We start from the raw sequence: 19,602 nt of genomic DNA on the forward strand, positions 1-19,602 counted from the left end.
GAAGCAATAGACCTCTGGAAGAAAGCAGAGGGAGGAAGAGAAAACATGGAAGATGAAGGAATGAGTTAACTTGTTGGGGAGAAACTTGAGAAGGATTTATATAGGCCTTCACATTGATCTTGTTTGCAAAGGTCTCATTTGATTTGTCAAAGATCTAGGAAAAAGACAACGGAGGGAGGATGGAGATTTAGTAGGCCACACCTCCACATTGGAAGTAATGATATGACAAATAAATGAACACTCCTTGGTAGTAAGAAGTAGTTCAGTGTAGAAGTCGATAGGGATGCATGCATGTGGCATTGCAGAGAAAAAGGCCAGAATAAAAATTTTAGACTGCAGGAGGCGAGGAATATAATCTCACAGAGAAAGCCGTGTCTGGCATAAATAAATAAATATTTATTTATTTATTGCTGTTCCAAATCTTCTCAAGGATTATTGTTCTTATCTGAAATGTGTGTGTGTGTGTGTGTAAAAAAAAAAAACTCCACTGTTCAGCCAAAGTTCCAGGTTTTTGTTTTGCTACGTAGATTTATTTTGCTTTTTTTTGCAAAAAAAAAAAACAAAATCAAATGCTCCTTTTTTCTAAATAGTGGCCATTTTTTATTTATAAAGAGCATTTCAGAACATTTCATCTTTGTCAATTTTATCTTTTTATTAAAAATAAATAATCATGTAGTTTTTTAATGTATATTTAAATGAGTTAAAATAATAGTTTTATTACTTTGAAAACAGAACTCCAACCTATATGGTTAGTTTAATTAAACAGAAAATCATCATATATTTTCATTATCATTAAAAAGATATATTTAAATAAATACTATAATTTTAAGGAGCATGTCATTTTATTTTTTATATTAAAACTAATCTTATTATAATATTATTATAGTAATAACTACTAACACATAATTTAAACATGGTTAAATTCACTGCAATTTGATCAAAATTATTTTCACACAGTAATTATAACATAATAAAAAATATCATTAATATAAAAAATATAATAAGGTAAAAAATAAGATTCCGTTGATAATTAAAATAAACGATGTTCTTTTATTTTTTAACAAAAAATCTTACAACTCCCTTTTAAAATATAAATAAAAAGAAATTTCTCAGATGATACATTTTTTTTCTTCTTCATATTATCCAATTTTGCAAGCGTCCAAGATATGACAAACTCTCGTAGGTGTCACGAGAAATACTGAACTCAAGTTTGAATCTGAAAAAACTACATCTCAGCTGTTGCAAGTGATGAACTAGATAGCCTTTCAAATCAATCAGATACAGTCTGATATCATCATCATCATCATCTCAAATTCACTCATGTCTTTCTCTCACTCATGGAATGCTACCTCTCCGAAGATCGGCATTGCCATTCTGGCCATTTTAGCTCGTCAGAGAGAGAGAGAGACCCGGCAAGATATACACCATTACCAGTTGCAGGGTCTCTCTCTCTCACACACACACCCACTTCCATCAGCTCGTCGTGTCCCCATGCATAACAGACCAATGCAAGTGTAAGCAAACAAGGCAAGTAAGCCTCTGCTCACAAGGAACCACATGCTTCCTGTCCCCCACCAAATTAACAGTGGCACGGTGGCATAGAGCTAGTCTCAATGCTTCACTTACTGTGCTGTGAGTTTAGTCATAGAACACGATAAAAAAATATAATTCCTGATACTTGGACATGGATAAATCTGAACTCAGAAGTTGCCTGACACTTCACACATTTCCTGTTGTCCTTGAGCTTTGAGAAGTAGTGTTTAAAAACTATATAGAGATGCTATGGCCTAGGCCATCTTGATGATTGACACTACCCTACTCCCCTAATGTTTTGAATGCATTATATACACCTCCCATCCATTGGATCATGGCGGCAAGTTTATTATATTCCAAATGGTGGTTTACGTTGCACTTCCTCACAGCATGCACGTACTCCAAGCTTATATTGCAATCTTACTTTATAAAAAAGAATCGAATCTACTGAGCGAGATGGAAAAGGTCTGTGAGCTGAAGGTAGTAAAATACAAAGGGGCTGGAGGGCCAGAACAGATTCACATGTGGGTCCAAAATTCCTGAGATCCAAGGCATATCTCGAGTGAAGGATTCTTCACTGTTGCATGCATACAGCCAGATATCGCCTGTGCAAACCAACTAGGCCCTAAACGAGTAGGTGCGCACTCAACCCTTGCTAGAATTAAAGGGGCACCTCTACAATGTCGATATATTGTTTCATTTGAAAGGGGCAAAAGAATAATCACAGCACCCGACTTACTGGTATATATTATATCAAACGTGAGCAAACAAGAATGTAAACAGCTCGATGAAAATCCAGGATGCATGATGTTTGCACTAGCAGATATACAGTTTTGCAAAATCGAACTAATTTAGTGCCTTTTGCCATTAGTCAAAAACTAGGATCAGTAGCCCCAAGACAAGAAAAGAACAAAAGATCAGATAGGTCACCAATCATGCATGGCGACAACTAATCTCTAATATATGCTGCCCATCATCTCCCAGCTGCCAACTCTATTGTCCAACATCGAGAGACTGTAGCAGTGCTCTGAAAGAAAGGAAGTGCTCCCCTAGCAGCAGTATTGGTAGGAATCAGATGATGATCCAATGGGTAAATTTGCTGCCCATAAAAATACACTGACTATCATCAGTTTAGTAATTGTGGCCGTGTGGATCTTGTTCTTATTTTATATGCATCTATGTGTGTGTTTGTTGGACGTGTTATCCATATTACGACCGTGTTGGTCTTTTATATACATGTACTCAGAGAAATTGTCATAGTTATAGGGGAGATGCTGCCGAAATTTTTCAGACGATTATCTCTCGAAACGTGACAGAAAGTGCCAGAGGAAATTAAACAGCACAGATTGGTCTGTCAAGAATGGGAAAATATATGTCAATTGACAGGAAGAATGACAGTTATTCAACAAATAGTTCACTGAATAGTAACTTGGTAAAAGAACATTGAAGAAAGTTATTGTAACTGTAATTTTAGGCTCTAAAAACTCGTTTAAGAAAGAGGAAAACAATCATAAGCTGCAACACAAGTAATTATGTTGCAAGAGTGAGATAATTTACCGATGATGGCTGCTGGTATCATTGTTAATCTCTTATATCTTCTTCTTATCCTGCTCAGAAAAGATACCACACGTTGAAACCAATCTGGCAATTTTGTTTTTTTTTCCTAGTCACTCATCATGCTGATTGGCCATTAATTCCGATCCTCAGAGCATGGTAAAATGGCATATGACACATATTACACCATATTTTATTATTATTATTATTACTGACTAAAGCTAATTTCCTTTTTTTCCATTCAAAGGATAGTTTGGAGATGGTAGCTAACTTAATTGGCAAGAGGGTGGGGATGCATGAGGTCCGAGAATTAATTATTGCAATTCTGTCTTTATGTTTCCTGTTATGGATTGATATGTCCTGGTCAAAAAAAGTCAAAATTCAATCTAGGTGAAAATAACACATTAAATGAAGAAGTGGACTTCATACTCGACTGGCTCTATGCTCGATTGATTTCACTATCAAACTGACTTCATGCCCGATTGCCTTTACTCCATGGTCCCCTCGAAGGGGACAACTCCCTAGCCGGCTCAGTTTCACTGAATCAACACTCCTGCCCAAATAGCTCAGCTTTATGAACCTGACACCCCTCACTCCTCACGCCTGACAGCCACATGAATGACACATAAGATGGTAGAGTACCTAAAAGAGTAAGTAACCTAACATTATATTAATATAACATGGTCTTCTGCTATGTTAAGCATGGGTGATGGGACTATTTCTTATTTTGATGGGATATTTTTTTTTATCGTCAATGTGATATCTCTCTCGATGATTCTATATAAAAGGAATTCATTTTCGGCGAGCTCAAGTATGCACACACATGCACCCTCTACTATTCCTAGCATTTACTTCATTCCCCTATTCTCCTTCTTTATTATCTTTGGTCGACGAATTGATTTGGATGTTGTAATGGTTGAGCCATAGTATCCTTGGCTTCCATCTTAATCCTCTGTCTCCTCTTCGAAGCTATGCAGGATTGTTACCTTCTCTCAGCTATTCGCGACCTTCGTGTGACTTCGTCAATGTAGAAATCAGGTGTTCGATGATTCATCCGGAGACGATCCCAAACAACAACACTCCTTTTTCTTGTCAAAAAGATAATTCATCCTAGATGTGCGATTAAGACCCAAAAGTGAGAAAATGTCATAAACACAATGTCCACATTGAAGCACACAAAGATTATGTTTTTACCTGAATTCTGAACTCCACAAGAATATTAATTAAGTAACAATAGTACCATCTCAGATACAATGTTATTTCTCAATTATTTCTCAATGTTATTTCTCAATTAATTAAGTATATGTTACGTTACTTCTAAAAGAACACTCATTTTTATCATTTACTATTGTACAAATATAAACTATTCTCGTCAGTGAACAAAACTTTTATCAATGTAAACATTTCAAAATCAATCTTGTGGATATATATAACTGCCCCAATGACTATAAGTATTTTAACGCATTGTCACTATTTGACTCCTCGAGATATAATTGACGTCAAATAAAATAACGATTATACTATAAATAATATTAATTCAATTAAAAATAATATTCTAAAACATATCGATTCGAAAAAATAATAAGAGATAAGAAAATAAATAATACTGTCAAAAAATATTATTAAATTAAAATTTTTCTTTAAACATCAACTAACAACTAACAAGATGTTTATATAAATTAAAATCTTAACTTATATAGAAGGAAAAAATCATAATAAAAAAGAAAATTTTTTAACAGGTTTAAAATTTTAAAAATCATAAACAAATTTAAAATCTTCAAATATAAAAAAATAAAAATTTTAAAATTATTTTATATATTAAAATGTTTTAAACTTATTAAAAATAAAAATTATTAAAAATAATAATAAAAAATTTCCAATCTCTTGCATCATAATTTAATTTAGCAGAGGCTCATACCTAATTTCTTGATGTGAGAGTTTTATATCGACCTTCGATTCCAGAGCTCCTCAATTAGTTGCGACTTCAAGCTGATGTGAACTATTACGTGCATGCATCTGCCTGCCAGCAAAAACCTCTTTAATTATTTGCTTCTTCTTCCATACATGCAGTGCAGGATCGTTGCACAGAGAAAGTGAAACAGAGTGTGAATTTCTTGGTCAATAACATATATCGACACTAATTCGAAGCCCCCACCAAACTTTCTTTTGACTAAATTAAATACATAATTCATTCTGATCCCAAACTTAACTGCCCTCGCCAAACTCTGATCTAATTCCACTTTTCTTCGTCGCTTTCCCTTTTATTATATTTTCCTTTTAAAAAATAATTTGTGACACTGGATAATGAGTTGTATTGCATCTGCTCAATAATAAAGGCAATAAATATATATGTTTCTTAAACCAAGAAACTACAGCAACATTTGAACGCGAGGCTCTTGATTTTTTGTCGATTGTGCTTTCCCTTTGGTTTATTGTTTTTCCATCTTTCAAGTTAAAGTAAACCTCAAGATATGTTTTTGTTTTTTTAACAAAGATCTGTGAAGTCATTGAAAACCATGTATTCTGCTCGACACTGCTTAGATATTTGAAGAAGTGGTTTAGACTAATTAATTAAATGCACATGACAAAGGAGGAACATGAATGCACCGGTATACATTGCTGTCAGTCTGTCAGTTTCTAATTTTCTACAGGCATCCGAGAATCCTTATCCTCTCAACTCACACCCAAAAGGACGAGTCACATTCTTGACTTTTCTTAGTCTAATGCAACCAATTATGCATGCATGAGCTCCTTCCTAATCAAACCCATGGATGAAACAAATATCCATGACCAAATCAAACAGAAGAATTAACAACTCCCACTATTCGTTATTTTCTTTTTGCTTGAGCTGAGAAAAGGCATGCTTGCATGCATGTTATTTATAACACCAAAGTGATGCATACAGATACCGGAATTACCGGATCTTGATGGTAAAAAGCAGGGTGCAACTCATCAGACAGCTTTAGTGAAAGTGTCAGGCGCGCGCAGTATTTTTGTTTGCATACTGAGGAATCAGGAACAATATATATCAAAGAGTAGATATCAGTGTATTTGATTTTTGTGTTCGTGGAATATACATAGCTTTCTAATAGCAAAAAGTTGAATCCTTTGGTATCCGAAAATTAAGCCTTCAGTATCTGATTCTTGTATATTATTTTTAGTGAAGTAAGCAAACATTTTCGATGTTATTGTTTTCATGCAATGCAGGTACGTGACGACTGCATGAGAGTTCACTGGAAGAGATGAGAGGTTGTTGAGGAATTTTGTTGAGAGAGTGGGAGGCGAGGGATGAGATAGAGATCGAATTAAGATCCAGGGCGAGGAACAAGATGCACAACCACCGTATCTTTTGCAAAAGTAACACCAATCCACTTTCTTCCTCACTTTCACTTTTCCCTTCCTTTCCCTTTTTCTATTCTCTCTCTCCAATCCGACGTAGAAAAAACTCAGGTCCCATCGAGCGGAAAGGGCTGAGGGGCACGAGAAGAATGGCCTTTTCGCCTTTTTCCCTGCTCTGACCCTATCGTCGCCATGCCTTCACATTAATTTTGCGTGCGACTCGCCCTCTCCGATTCAATTGGCCATCAGGACTGCACCTGCCCTTCGATTTAATGCTACGGAGATCACTGCGCGGCCATGCCCCTGCGTCTCGCTTTCGTGGTGACGTAAAGATTGGAGCTTGGCGGGGGAGGAGCAGGCGCCAGACGACGATTGGGTCTCTGAGGCCGTGGATTCCTTTCTCGGTAAGCGTACCTGCTTCTGTTTTAATATTTGTGTGTAGGAATCGATGCGGTGTAAGAAAATTTATGGATATTCGCCTTTTTATTTCTTTTCTTTGATGAAGGGGGTTACTCTCGTCGCCCTTTCGGTTGGCGTCGGCGGGCTCGTTGCAGTGGAGGCGAAAGGGGCCGCCTCATGCTAAGGGTGAGGACGACGGGGAGCTGAGATCTAGACGCCATGGATCCGCCTTTCTCCGGTAGGTTCCTCTTCCTTCTCATTGCATAGGCTGATTTGGTTCCATAAAGATTGTATTTTTCGAGAGGGTTTCTTGATCTGTCGTCCAATCTTCGCTCCTTGGTTCGCTAATTTGGATTCTGTGGGTATCTTCTCATAGTTCTCGGAAGGTTTTCTTCTATATGGTGTTGATAAGATTGCTTGTAGAGGGTTTCTTGTAGTTTGCATGTTTTTTCTTCTCTCTTCGTCTTGAAACCAATTATTCTTTCTCTGCGTTTTTGGACATTGCGAGAAATTTTTTCATTTGATTTCGCGATGTTTTCTATCTTAAACAAAATATTCTATATGTGAGATAGGCAAAGGAACCTGATTCTTTTAGCCCGTCCGGATTCGTTTTCATCCGAGCCTGGATGTTGACTAGCGATTGAAGAATAAACACGAACTAGTTTGAGACTTTATGCCACATCTACTACAATTTAGATTGTGGTTTTTGCTCATATTTTTTGTCCCTTCAGGATTTGTACTCGACCCATCTAAATGTCGCAAGTTGAGTATCGACGAGAAGAGAGAACTTGTCCATGAATTGTCCAAGTGGCCAGACAGCGCTCCTGAGAAACTACAAACTTGGAGCAGGAGGGACCTATTGGAGATACTTTGTGCTGAAATAGGAAAAGAAAGGAAGTACACAGGATTAACAAAACAGAAGATGATTGAGTACCTTTTTAAAATTGTTTCGGAGAAAAAGGCTGGAGAAGCCATGAAGTCAACTCCTAACCCAGCTTCTCCTCTCCCTCAACCTCTGCAAAAAAGACAAAGAAAGAATGATCACCCCTTGCGTCTGTGTGTTGTTGCAAATGGAGGGAATGAAGGAATCAGTAACTCAAGATACTGTCAGAATCTAGCGTGCAGAGCTACAATGAACCTTGAGGATGCGTTTTGTAAGCGTTGTTCATGCTGTATCTGCCACAAGTATGATGACAACAAGGACCCTAGTCTTTGGTTGTTCTGTAGTTCAGAAACTTTCTCTCAAGGTAATTCATGTGGTTTGTCATGCCATCTTGAGTGTGCACTGAAGCATGAAAGAGCTGGTATTATGAATAGTGGGAACTCTCCAAGTTTGGATGGTAGCTATTGCTGCACACATTGTGGAAAAGTCAACGACTTACTTGGGTAATGTCTTCCTCACACTGTTAACTAATGTTGTGATAGGCTCATAATTTAATATATCTTATTGCTTATTGCAACATTTTTTCAATTAAAATAACCAAGATATTGACATTGGACCTTTATCTGATTCGACGTTCGCAAATCATATCTCTAGCATTCACTGTCTTACTTCATTAGCTCTTCAAATCTTGAATGCCTTTTAAGTATCAAATCCAAAGTTATATCATAAGACAGAATTCATGAATTGCTAGAGAATTCAAGGGTTCAAAAGACAGAGGTTGATACAAATTACCATTTATTTGTTTTCTGGTGAAATTGAACAAGCTGGTATATCCACGAGAAAAAAAAAAAGAACAAGTTGAGCATTGTTAGTTAGGTTGACAAATTTGGGGGCTACTTTATTTGTGATAGTATCAATAAGATCCCTGTAGCCTACCCTATTTAGCTTGGACTCATGGCTCATGATGTTGTAGTCTGAGTCCACCTGAATCATCTTTTTGTTCCTAGTTTTGTGATATCACTTCTAGTCATAGAGAGTTGGGACACAGAAAAACTACTATGAAATTCTTTTTGGATTAGAACAAACAAATGAAACATTGTCTGGACGGCCAACATACAAACTTAGTAAAAGACAGTTTAGGTTGACAAAGGCCTGCCCTACTTTTTGGGCTAGTACAAAGAAATTATACCTCTAACCTAAAGAATTATTATTTGAAATCAACTCAGATGGCATAAATAGTTCTTAAACTCTCCGACAAAGTTGAATTTTCATCATTGCAACTTTGTTTAGGAAAACACATGATTTAGGGCTTTCAAGGGTAGTTAATATCCTCTGAGTTTTGAGAAGTCATTTTGAGCCCTTATTGTCAATAGATTCTTTCATTATTCTTACTTAAGCTGATTCATTAATTATAAATTGAACAAAGTCATGAACTTGCATGACTTGTTGATTTGAGTTTTGAAACAAGTCCTTATATTCTTGAGATTAGTCATCTTTATAATTTTTCATCTAACTCTTTGGATGATCAAGTATTTTCATAATCTGAAATAGGTCCTAATTCCATAATCTCACAATTCTGTTTGCTATCTGATTGATTCAGTATGGCATTGCTATGATAACGCTTATACCATGCAGTTTTGAGGACTAGAGTAGTTGTTGTAAACTTGGTTGTCTCAACACTTTTTCCTGTTCTTTCAGGAGCTGGAAAAAACAGCTCATGATTGCCAAAGATGCACGGCGAGTGGATGTATTATGTTACCGGATTTCTCTTTGTCATAAGATTCTTTGCTCAACTCGGAAGTACCAGAGTTTGCATGGGATAGTCGATTCAGCAATGAAAAAGCTGGAGGCTGAAGTTGGGCCTATTGATGATTTACAGAGCATGGCACGAGGAATTGTCAATAGGCTTTCTGTTGGCACTGAAGTCCAGGGAATGTGTGCTTTTGCTATCAATTCATTAGATTCTCTACACTCTGCCACTGTTTGTAATGGTTCTCAAGTTAAAGGTAAGATTCTAGGTGAACTTATATTATCCTTACTTTTTCTGAATGTCTGATGCAATTTGTTTCAATTTAATTATCCACTTCTGTGTGGTTGTATTAGCTGAAGCAAGTTTGACATCCTCTAGCTTCATCCACTTTGAAACCTCATCCCCAACTTCGGTTACTTTGGCATTAAAGTTTGAAGATAGTTCGACATTATCACAAGAGATGGCTGGTTGCACCTTATGGCACCGAAGAGCTGAGATGAAGGAATATCCTATAGAACCAACCTTGACTGTGCTTATGCCATCGAGAAGTTTTTTAGTAACAGAATTAACTCCGGGTACGCATTACATGTTTAAGGTAGTAGCCTTCAGCAACCTGACTGAGCTGGGCACATGGGAACTCGGAATAACCACTGATGCCATCTCGACTGATGATCCAATAGGCTTTGCTCCAATGATAAATCTACCGAAATCAAATTGTCAAAGCCCCAAAACAAACAGCAGCAGCATATCTAACCCGTCAGAGGGAGACGAATCCCATAATAATGGCACGACATTTACTGACCTCAACAAGTCACCAGAAAGTTGCTTTCACTATTTTGAGAAGACTGAGATGCATGATTCTGAGAAACTTTCGGACCATGTTGACAAAGATATAATCAACCAAAAAACTGAATTTGACAGCATTGCTGGACGAGTAAAAGATGTTGAACCTGAGGAAACGCCTGGTCACTCAGGTTCTGCTTTAGAAGATGAGATGAACTCAACAGTTCAAACTGAGTTCCATAGGGACTCCATTAACTCAGTGGAGAAAATCCAGGTATCTGACCTCCCTAAATTAGCGAACACATCAAATGTGCTGAATGCAAATGGGATGGCTATTGTTCCATTTGAGCATCCAGATCAAACTCTACCTGTTACTCCTATCAGGCTGGAAAACAGCAAGGAAGTTTCTGGGAGATGTAGCAAATTGAAACCGACCAGCAGTATACTTATGAATTCTCCAGCGAATCCAGAGACAGTGCCAACAAAAAGAGGTATGGAGAAATTCGTTGAGATATGTTCAAAAGATGGAACACTTGAAGGGTCCTATGAGTACTGTGTGAAAGTTGTCAGGTGGCTGGAATGTGACGGCCACATTCAGACCAATTTTAGGGTGAAGTTTCTTACTTGGTTCAGCTTAAGGGCCACGCCCCAGGAGAGAAGAGTAGTTACTGTTTATGTCAATACTCTGATTGATGACCCAGCTAGCCTCGCAGGGCAGTTGGTGGACACTTTCTCTGAAACAATCAGCTGCAGCAAGAAACCACCACAGGTGCCAACCGGCGGCTTCTGTACGAAGCTGTGGCATTAAGAGTTGCTGAGCAAATTATTTGACTGCCTTGAAGCTCGATTCATTGGAGTGCAAATTGTCATTTTGATTCTTCATTGAAAATTTGTTTATGGTTCAGGATTTGGAAGAACCAAACGTGGAACTAAGTAGCTACTAAATGGGTTTAGTTTTGTTTCATAGTATTATTGTGTATGTTCTTTTGTTTTCTGTCCTCCCTACTCAATCCTACCTTAGCTTTGAAAAACACCTTCCCTCTTTAACTCATGGTGTGCCTACCCTGTTGTAGATAACCCCTCAGTTGTGGACTACTTACTGTACCAAATGTATTTTTCAGGGGTATGATAGCACGAATATGCTAGCTGGTGGTTTTCATTGTCTCAAATAATTCATGTTTTAAGTTCCTTTTTTTGTAGTATTTCTTTTCTTAGATCTCAAATAGATTTATTGTTTCTTTTCATACTATACAAAATATATTGTTTCTCAAATAATTCATCTTTGTGCTTATGTTAGATGTTGAATAGATTGTATGTCAGATATTAACAGTGCGTGTCCTGTTTCTATTTGAAATGATTTTTTCTCTCTCAGTGAATTTTTTGAATGACTTCAGAAGGGCACAAACAACACTGTCGCAGCAAAAGAAATATACCATTGTAAGTGTTACAGTACGGATTCGAGAATGGCAACTAATTTTTCTAAAATATTCTTGGGGCAAAGAAGCTACTGTAACTAAACTTCAAGGCATGTTCCTATTAATTGGGTTCACTGATCAAGACTTTCTGCGGTCTCGTGCTCTGCTCTCTCGCTAGAAGACTGCTGATTCAGAAGTAAGCTTATTCTTTAGAACGGTTTGAGTGCTTCCATTCACAGAATGCAGTTTCTCCTTCGTCAAAAGCTTCTTCAAGTTCAAATCCACTGACAAATAGTAGCCTCTGGAAAACCAGTTCCAGAAGAAGCACTGTCAACTGCTGGATCCAGCTCATTTCTAATATCTGTGTCATTAATTCCTCACAGTGAAACCCTCCTCCATCCTCACTGCCACTTCCCTATACATGTAACACCAACATGCATTCTTCCAATTCACCAGGCAATTCCACACCGCCAATGGGTAGCCTCAGTGGAGACCCCTACGTCCTCCACTACACCAACGTGTGCAGCCAAGGGAAGGGAAGGGCAGGGAAGGGAAGCAGAGAGCAGCTGTTCTACTTCTGGTTCGTTCCCACTTCCACACCTACTTTGTTTTGTGGAATCCAACTCAGTGTGTGTGAGTCATCTGAATTCTGAACAACAATTGAATAATGCACAACATCTTCAATATGATTAGAGCTAACAACATTATGCAATTGTAGCTTCTACAGGTAGTCGATCGGGTTGGCCTACAAGTAGAGCCAGGCGATGAGGGTATGCAGGAGAGAGGACTGGGCCACGCGAGATTCGAAGGACTGGTGAAGACGGATTGGCCCAAGGTGCCCTTCGTCGCCGCCTTCAGGAACTACACCGCCAATGGCTGCTCTCGGCCGTCGTCGATGTGCAGAGGCGACGCCTGGATGCGGCAGCAACTCGACGGTGCAGGGTTGAACAAGCTGAGGTGGGTGCAGAAGAACTACGTGATTCCCAAAAGGTTCCCAAAGGCATCTTAAATTTGTAAATTTTTTTTACGTTAGAATCATAAACTCGCAATCCTTTTACGTTAAAAAAAACAAAGAAAAGAGTGACCGGTCGTTCAGCATATGCAGAAAAGAGTACAGAAGCAAAAGTCAACGGCAAAGAATCTAAATTGAGTGGGAGTTTGACCTCGGAGTATTTTTGGTATCGGTTGCAGTGGAGTGCGCATGCTGCATGCCCACGGGCAAAATGATTGGCCCAACAATTTATTGACTATTTATTGGCCAATCAATGGAACCCCACCTCTTACTCAGTAGTTACTAGTTAATCGAGACGACATTCGCTTGTGTTAAACCATGAAAGCATGCAGAGGATTCATTCCACTGCAAGTCTTCTTTAGTTACCTTATCACAAAGGGAAGGTGGGGATCGCTTGCAGTTGCAGCAGGTCATTTTTCTTTGTCGGCCTCAATATATGCGAGTCAACCAATTCAATTCTGCCTTTCTCCCGAGTGCTCCATCAGGTCAGGCCATTATCCACAGTGGATTTGATGATTTGATCCATAGACTACTTTCCAAGGTGTTTGCAGAATCATAATACAATTGTTTATTGTATAAATAAAATAACAAAATTATGTATAACATCTGATACCTTTGGCATTTGATAAAAGGAAACTATATGACTAATTTCTCATTAATGCACATGCTAAACAATGGTTGCTATGACTCTCTTGTACTCGTTCAAGTTTCGAGCTACAAGTATTTTAATCTGAAGAATTACAGAGGCTGTGCTTATTTTAATCGAGGATGAAATGTACAGTTGCAGTACCATGTAAATTGCAATGGAAGGCGTAGTGGTAGTTGCAAGTGCCGTTGTCTAACAGTAGCAACAGCCCGGTACAGAAACAACCAAAGAAGGAAGCTCACCCTCAGCCTCCCACGGGATTAATGGGAGATCTAAGTGACCTCCACTGTGGCCCACTCCTCTTCATCTACTTTCACCCTGAGCCTCGATTCCTCTCCCTTCCCATTCTTCTTCCTCCTCTTGGTGATGGTGATCATCTACTGTTAATTTTTTGCTCATTTCTTGCCTGGTGTTTATATATGGTCTACTCTGCGGTCTGCAGTGTACGACATCGTAGATGCTCTGTTTCTCTTATATAAAATCTTCGTTATCGCCGCCCTTCCTTCTTCTCTGTCATCCATGGTTGATGTTTGTCCGCAGCAGAGCTGATCGTTGCTTCACTGATTAATTAGTCATCGCCTGCGTTATTTGTTAGCCAAGAAGTACACGAGAGGCATGAAGAGGAGATGCGCTCGGGCCACGTTGGCCGCATGCTTAATCTTGTTCGTCGTCGCTGGTTCTTGCCGTGGCGTCGGCGTCGGCGGCGGCAGCCGAAAGCACAGTGGGCGCCATCACGCAGGCCGTCGGTTACCACTGCCGGCGCATGGGCTGGCTTCTGCCGACGTCGCCACCATCCACCGGCACGGATGCAGATTCAAGAAGGTCGACCTTTGCGGCGGCGGGTATCGGACGCCGGCGGAGAAGAGCGAGAGCTTGGTCGACGACGACAAGCGGCTCGTGCCGACCGGCCCAAATCCGTTGCATAACAGGTGAAGGACTGAATAGAGAAGATCTCATGGTCATAATATTTGATCAAAGATCAAGAAGATTAATGAGATAACGGTGCATATTGACCTGCTTGTAGATCTTTCACTTCCTCTCTCTTTTTTGTTTGCACATGGAAGGTTTTTTTTTTAACAAAGTGTTCTCGAGGATAATTATATCTTTCAGTTTCAAATTTTCTTACACACCAGTATCAGCACTTCTGAAATGATATTGATTCAGACATAAACTCTACAATATTCAACTGATACTCAGGAATCCTAGCTACAATATTTGAAGTTAACAGTATGATTCTGCAGTACTTATTAAAAGTTAATTTTAACATGAGAGCTGCATCAAGTTGCGTATCATTGTCCAGAGTCAGTGAGCTCATTTGTTAATTGATTGAATATTGAGTTGGGATCAAGTAGCTACAGGGTGCAGGGCAAGAGGACCGTCAGTAGTGCACATGAGAGCTTGGCAGACTTTCCAGGCGACTTAAATGCGCTGCAGTTCGAAATCTGTGTGTTTGTAAAGAAATGGGGCACGTAGGGAGCCACAAGGGGAAAGGTAGGTTTTCCTCAATGGAGATTATAAATGTCAAATGAACAGTGGTCAATAAATAAATAATATGATACCTAGTTAATTTTGTCAAGGTATCTATGTAAATGGCCATAGATTGATGACCTGTTTGCTTACTGTGCAGTGAATCACGAGGTTTGGACTATGAGCTCCCGGAGCATAACTGAGTTGGTTACGACGGAGCAGAATTGTAAATGAGATTTAGACTATGATTGACAGGGCTGATCGAGTGAGATGGCAAGTTGGATGAGCCAAGACCACTTGGCGACCTATGGCAAGTTAGGGGATATAAAGCAATCAAGGTACAAGGTGGGATATTAGAGCAATCACACTGAGCTTGAAGAATAAGTGGGGCAAGTCAAGCAAGTTGGATCATCTAGTAGCATAGATGTTTTATGCTAGACGAGTTGAGCAACTAAGCATTATCAAATTTGGAGAAGCGAGTATAATGAGCAAAGTGTTAGTGACTAAGATTGTGTAAGTCTTGCATAAATGTTCGGGTTGTAGAGAGTAATTTCTATGATAATTCCTATATATCGAGTATAAAGGAAATAAAATAGTGAACCAAGCATACTGAAGATAACACACACTTACCAGCCAAATTAACTAGTCAAAGTAGCCTAATATCAATCTTTAATCAAGGCAAAAGTCAGTAAAGTGGACGGACCAAAAGATTCAGTCAAAGTATCCTGATACAAATTTTCAAAGCAAGGCAAGTCAACAAAGTGGACAGGCTTAAACAAGTGGGATTGGTTGTATGAAATGAATGACGCAGAGGAGCTGGACTAAGAAAGGACTGACGAATGAAGTGAGCATGACAGGCGGATCAAACAAAATAGAGTAGAGTCTTGGGTGGATCAAACATAATAGAACGATTTTTTATGATTTGCAAGTGACATGCTTAAAATAACAGAAAGATTGTTCTTCACATGAATAAAAAAAAAAATTATGCAAAGTTTTGGAAAGATTCATTATTAACAGAAGTCTTGCATGGCAGTACAAGTTTTGCAGAACAGTAAAAATAGAGGTACCTTGCCGATTTCAAATTAGCAAATGTTGATGGCTTCTTGTTGTTGTCCTTAAGTCTTGTCCATTCAGAAGTTGTGTACTGACAGACACATTATTAATGTAGCTCAGTAAATTGTTATATGTATAGAGAGAGAGAGAAGGACATTAGGCATTTTTTTTTCCAGACCAACCAAGCATCTCTTCCTTTTTTATGAATTTTCAACAATCCTGAGGAAGAATCCAGTCATCATCACCTAGAACAATACGAGACTGAAACTTAGTTAACAATCCACATCCTTTCAGATTTAATGAAAAACAACCATCCAACAAATGCAAGCAATTTGATGAACTAATATATAGAGAAGATAATCTTATGAGAGTTAAACAGAAATGATTTGACTTGTACCAAGCTGCGCGCAGTTGTTTATCAGAAGCATCTTCCTTTCTTTTCCAGCTCAGTTATGAGTTCAAATTTGCTGTCAGCTTATCTAAAACCTGATCAGAATGCAGTTGTGCCAAACTGCACAGCATTTGTTCAAACCCACTGGGAGATGAATTTATTTCAGATTTATATGTTCTTAATTTCAAGTTAAGTGGACTGTTATTGCTAGATAAATACTGCAAGACTAGTATTTTACAATTACCAAGTTGCTGAAACATGTAATAAAATTCCCCATCCGATCCTCCATGCGCTAAAACATCTTGAGGGACCACAAAACAGCTCACAGAAAGGGTAATAATTGATGTACTCCACCAGGAGCGATTGTTAAATGAAGCGTACAATATACAGTTAGAAGAAATAATAAACACAGAAATTGACTGACGTGACACCAAAAACCTGCAGATCCAGATGCATACATTGGAGCACAGGCACTTAAAAGTGGTGCTTAATGCTTGCACTTAAAAGCAATTTTCAGAGAAACATATCTTTGCTGTCAGTGTAAAGAGTTGTTATCATGGTAATTAAAAATTTAAACAACTGCAGATAAGAATGAAGGAATGCCTTCTGCAAACACAAGCACACTGAAAATAATTGCATATCTAGCCGACAAGATTCTCAGTAAAGGCACAACAAATAATGATTTTTAATAGAAGGGAAGGCCAACGTATTAAAAGCTGGCAGTGTGCCACTTAACTATAATGAAAGGAAATACATCTTTTTGAGCAAAGTTAGCCTAGACCTCTCTCCTAAAGTTGTACTTCGATTGTACATGATCTCAAGTATTGAGACTTGTGTGATAGCTAGCTTTCTCTTTGCGTGAAAGTCATAGTAAATTAGATTAAGGGTTGTATTGGAATCTACAATGAAAATAACTCACTGTAGCATTTATTTATGTCCTTAGACCATACAACTGCTGTAAACAGAAAATCGTACTGTATCCTTGATAAATTAATCAATCTATAATCGGTAAGAGTTTTCTGCATACTATGTGTCATAATCAATATCTTATTAATGTTGAATATTATGTTATTTAAGACACAACTTTTATACACTCCATATTAAGCAAACTGGTCCCCGGGGCAATGGTGCAACGGTAGGACATCCGGATTGTGACCCAGGGACCCGCGGTTCGATCCCCAGCTACGGCGTATTTGCAAGAATTTTCCTTCAAATGGGGAACGCAATCAAAGGATGCTGGGCATCTGGATTGGCCGCCGTATGTGCTTCCCGATTTACCTTGGTGGTTGGTGGGAAACTTCCGTAGGACTGGGCTGGCCACCCCCAGGGATTGAGTCCAGGAGACTGACTGGGATTTATCATATTAAACAAACTGGCAAACGAATATTGCAATAATTACATCATTAAACTCCTACCAAAGAAATATACTTAAATTGCTAACAAATTTAAGAATACACCTACCAAAGAAAAAAAAGTACCAAACTACATGATACCGAAAATGAATACTTGCCAAAGATTTAATTTAAAATTCAAAATTAATTTGATTCCTTTGTCTTTGCATTACTTAAATAAACCATTATGTACTATACAGGTTTGAAAAACGATTAAATAAGTGCCATGATTTGGGGAACATGTAATGGTAAAGAACTAATAAACAAAATGACAGGACTAAATAATGTGTATTATTTTGTGTAGAGAATGCTTGTTGGATGGTGCATTATGTTGTTGTTTAGAGACTGCTTGTTGGATGGTGAGCTTGTTGATTTGTTAATGACTCGGTTTGGCAAAATCATCAATGTGGCAACGGCCGACGACGTGGGTCACGACTAGTGATTAGCTGAGGCACCCTTTCGGTCAGCTGTTTAAGTCACCCTTTCAAGATGTCAGCGCACTCTTTCAGGTAATGCAAGGTCGATACAAGGATTAGATTTTTACTCTTTAAGATGATATTGCCCCCATTTAGGTGCTTACTGTTTATCAACAATCAGAATACTCCAAATTAAATTGAGTCATGGCGAACTTTTAATGCCTTGAACTCTCAGAGAGAAGGGGAAAAGAAAGACTCAATAGAAGAAATCACAACTAGAAAATTGAGTGAGTTAAGAGTGAGAAGAAAGGACCTAGCTCTTATATACTGATGAAGGGCGGCACCCTAAGGGTAAAAAACATAAATTCATGTAATGTGACCCTTTTCCCATTTAGCCTCTTGCTTAGTGGGAATGAACAGTGTCAAAAGATGCAATGCCGTTTGACACTTGTTCACACATTCAAACAAGCAAGGGAGTGCCCCTACTCTATCGTTGTTGTTAGGTTATGCAGTAAATCGATAATTTCAATTGGTTAGTCATACAACTGTTTGATTGTACGACTACAGAAATATTTTTTTAATTTAGTTGGGCTCTAATTGAATCTCAATAAAATCTAACCTTTGATCTGGTCTAAGCTATAGTCAAAATTGATATTTGACAAACCTAATTTCCTCAGCCAAACTGGATTGCAAAATACTTCAAGCATCTTCATTAGTTGCATGAGATTTATATATAGTCGAGTTAGCATTTATGCATTCTCGCCCATAGACTACACCTTTGTACAAGCTCATGGCCTCATTCAAACAAGCTAGACCAAACGAATTCTCACTGCTTGCTATATCTATTATTTGAATAGTTTGGGATATTAATCTCATTTGTCTGAGAAATTAGTTCACACTGATCTACTCACTAAATAACTAAATAACCTGTTCATGTTGCTATTCAATTAATTGCTTAAGTAAATCATTTTCCAAAACATTATTCCCTGAGCTGCATGCTGCGTTATATATTCAATCAAAATAAACCTATGGTCCAGCAGTGATCTGTTCAAATCTCATAGATTACAATTGATTTTTTTTTAAACAAAAACTACCATTAGATCTATAACCCGTATCTCTTTTTGTGCAATTTACTAGTTGCAACGGGAGCAATCTCTCGGGATCATAAAGTAAAATTTCAGTTTCAAAATAAAGAAAAGAAGCATAGCCACAAGGATGCAAAGAAGATCTCAATAACTCAACATGTAATGGTAGAAATCACTGGCAGAAATCAACCAGAGCAATTATAACCAAGTAATAATCGTAAAAATAATCAATGAGCTGGTGGTGAATGATCACCGGCATACTCAATGTAACAGTGATTTACTAGGATAAATACCAAGGAGCAAAATTCATACAACTCGATTGATTTTTTGCCCCAATTAATGAAGAGAAGAGGAAGCAACAAGAAACGTATTCCAGCATCCCTATCTCACAAGTGGCAGATTATTATCAACAATGACTAAATAGCAGGGCTAATTAATATCGAACAGCAAAAGTTCGCACCTTTCCATGAAGTGCCAGAGAAGAA

At 38.2% G+C, this 19,602-nt stretch overlaps 1 protein-coding gene across 1 annotated transcript; it reads left to right on the forward strand.

The window, feature by feature from the left end:
• Positions 1 to 6,622: 6,622 nt before the first annotated feature.
• On the forward strand, positions 6,623 to 11,207 carry LOC141827848 (VIN3-like protein 2). The gene is made up of 5 exons (XM_074715179.1): positions 6,623 to 6,830; positions 6,932 to 7,063; positions 7,557 to 8,211; positions 9,407 to 9,714; positions 9,812 to 11,207. Exons 2-5 carry the CDS (start codon positions 7,045 to 7,047, stop codon positions 11,047 to 11,049), a joined length of 2,220 nt encoding a protein of 739 aa, XP_074571280.1. The 5' UTR covers positions 6,623 to 6,830; positions 6,932 to 7,044; the 3' UTR covers positions 11,050 to 11,207.
• The last annotated feature ends 8,395 nt before the right edge of the window (positions 11,208 to 19,602 follow it).

Source organism: Curcuma longa, chromosome 4, assembly GCF_044706935.1.
Source record: "Curcuma longa cultivar G26 ecotype Majalengka, Jawa Barat chromosome 4, ITB_CL_G26_1.1, whole genome shotgun sequence".
In the NCBI taxonomy this organism is placed as follows: Eukaryota; Viridiplantae; Streptophyta; class Magnoliopsida; order Zingiberales; family Zingiberaceae; genus Curcuma; species Curcuma longa.

Excerpts from the sequence above, each read along its gene's own strand:
- LOC141827848 (XM_074715179.1), top strand. Across the intron at positions 8,212-9,406 it reads AAAGTCAACGACTTACTTGG|GAGCTGGAAAAAACAGCTCA; the intron begins GTAATGTCTTCC and ends CTGTTCTTTCAG. Across the intron at positions 9,715-9,811 it reads TAATGGTTCTCAAGTTAAAG|CTGAAGCAAGTTTGACATCC; the intron begins GTAAGATTCTAG and ends TGGTTGTATTAG.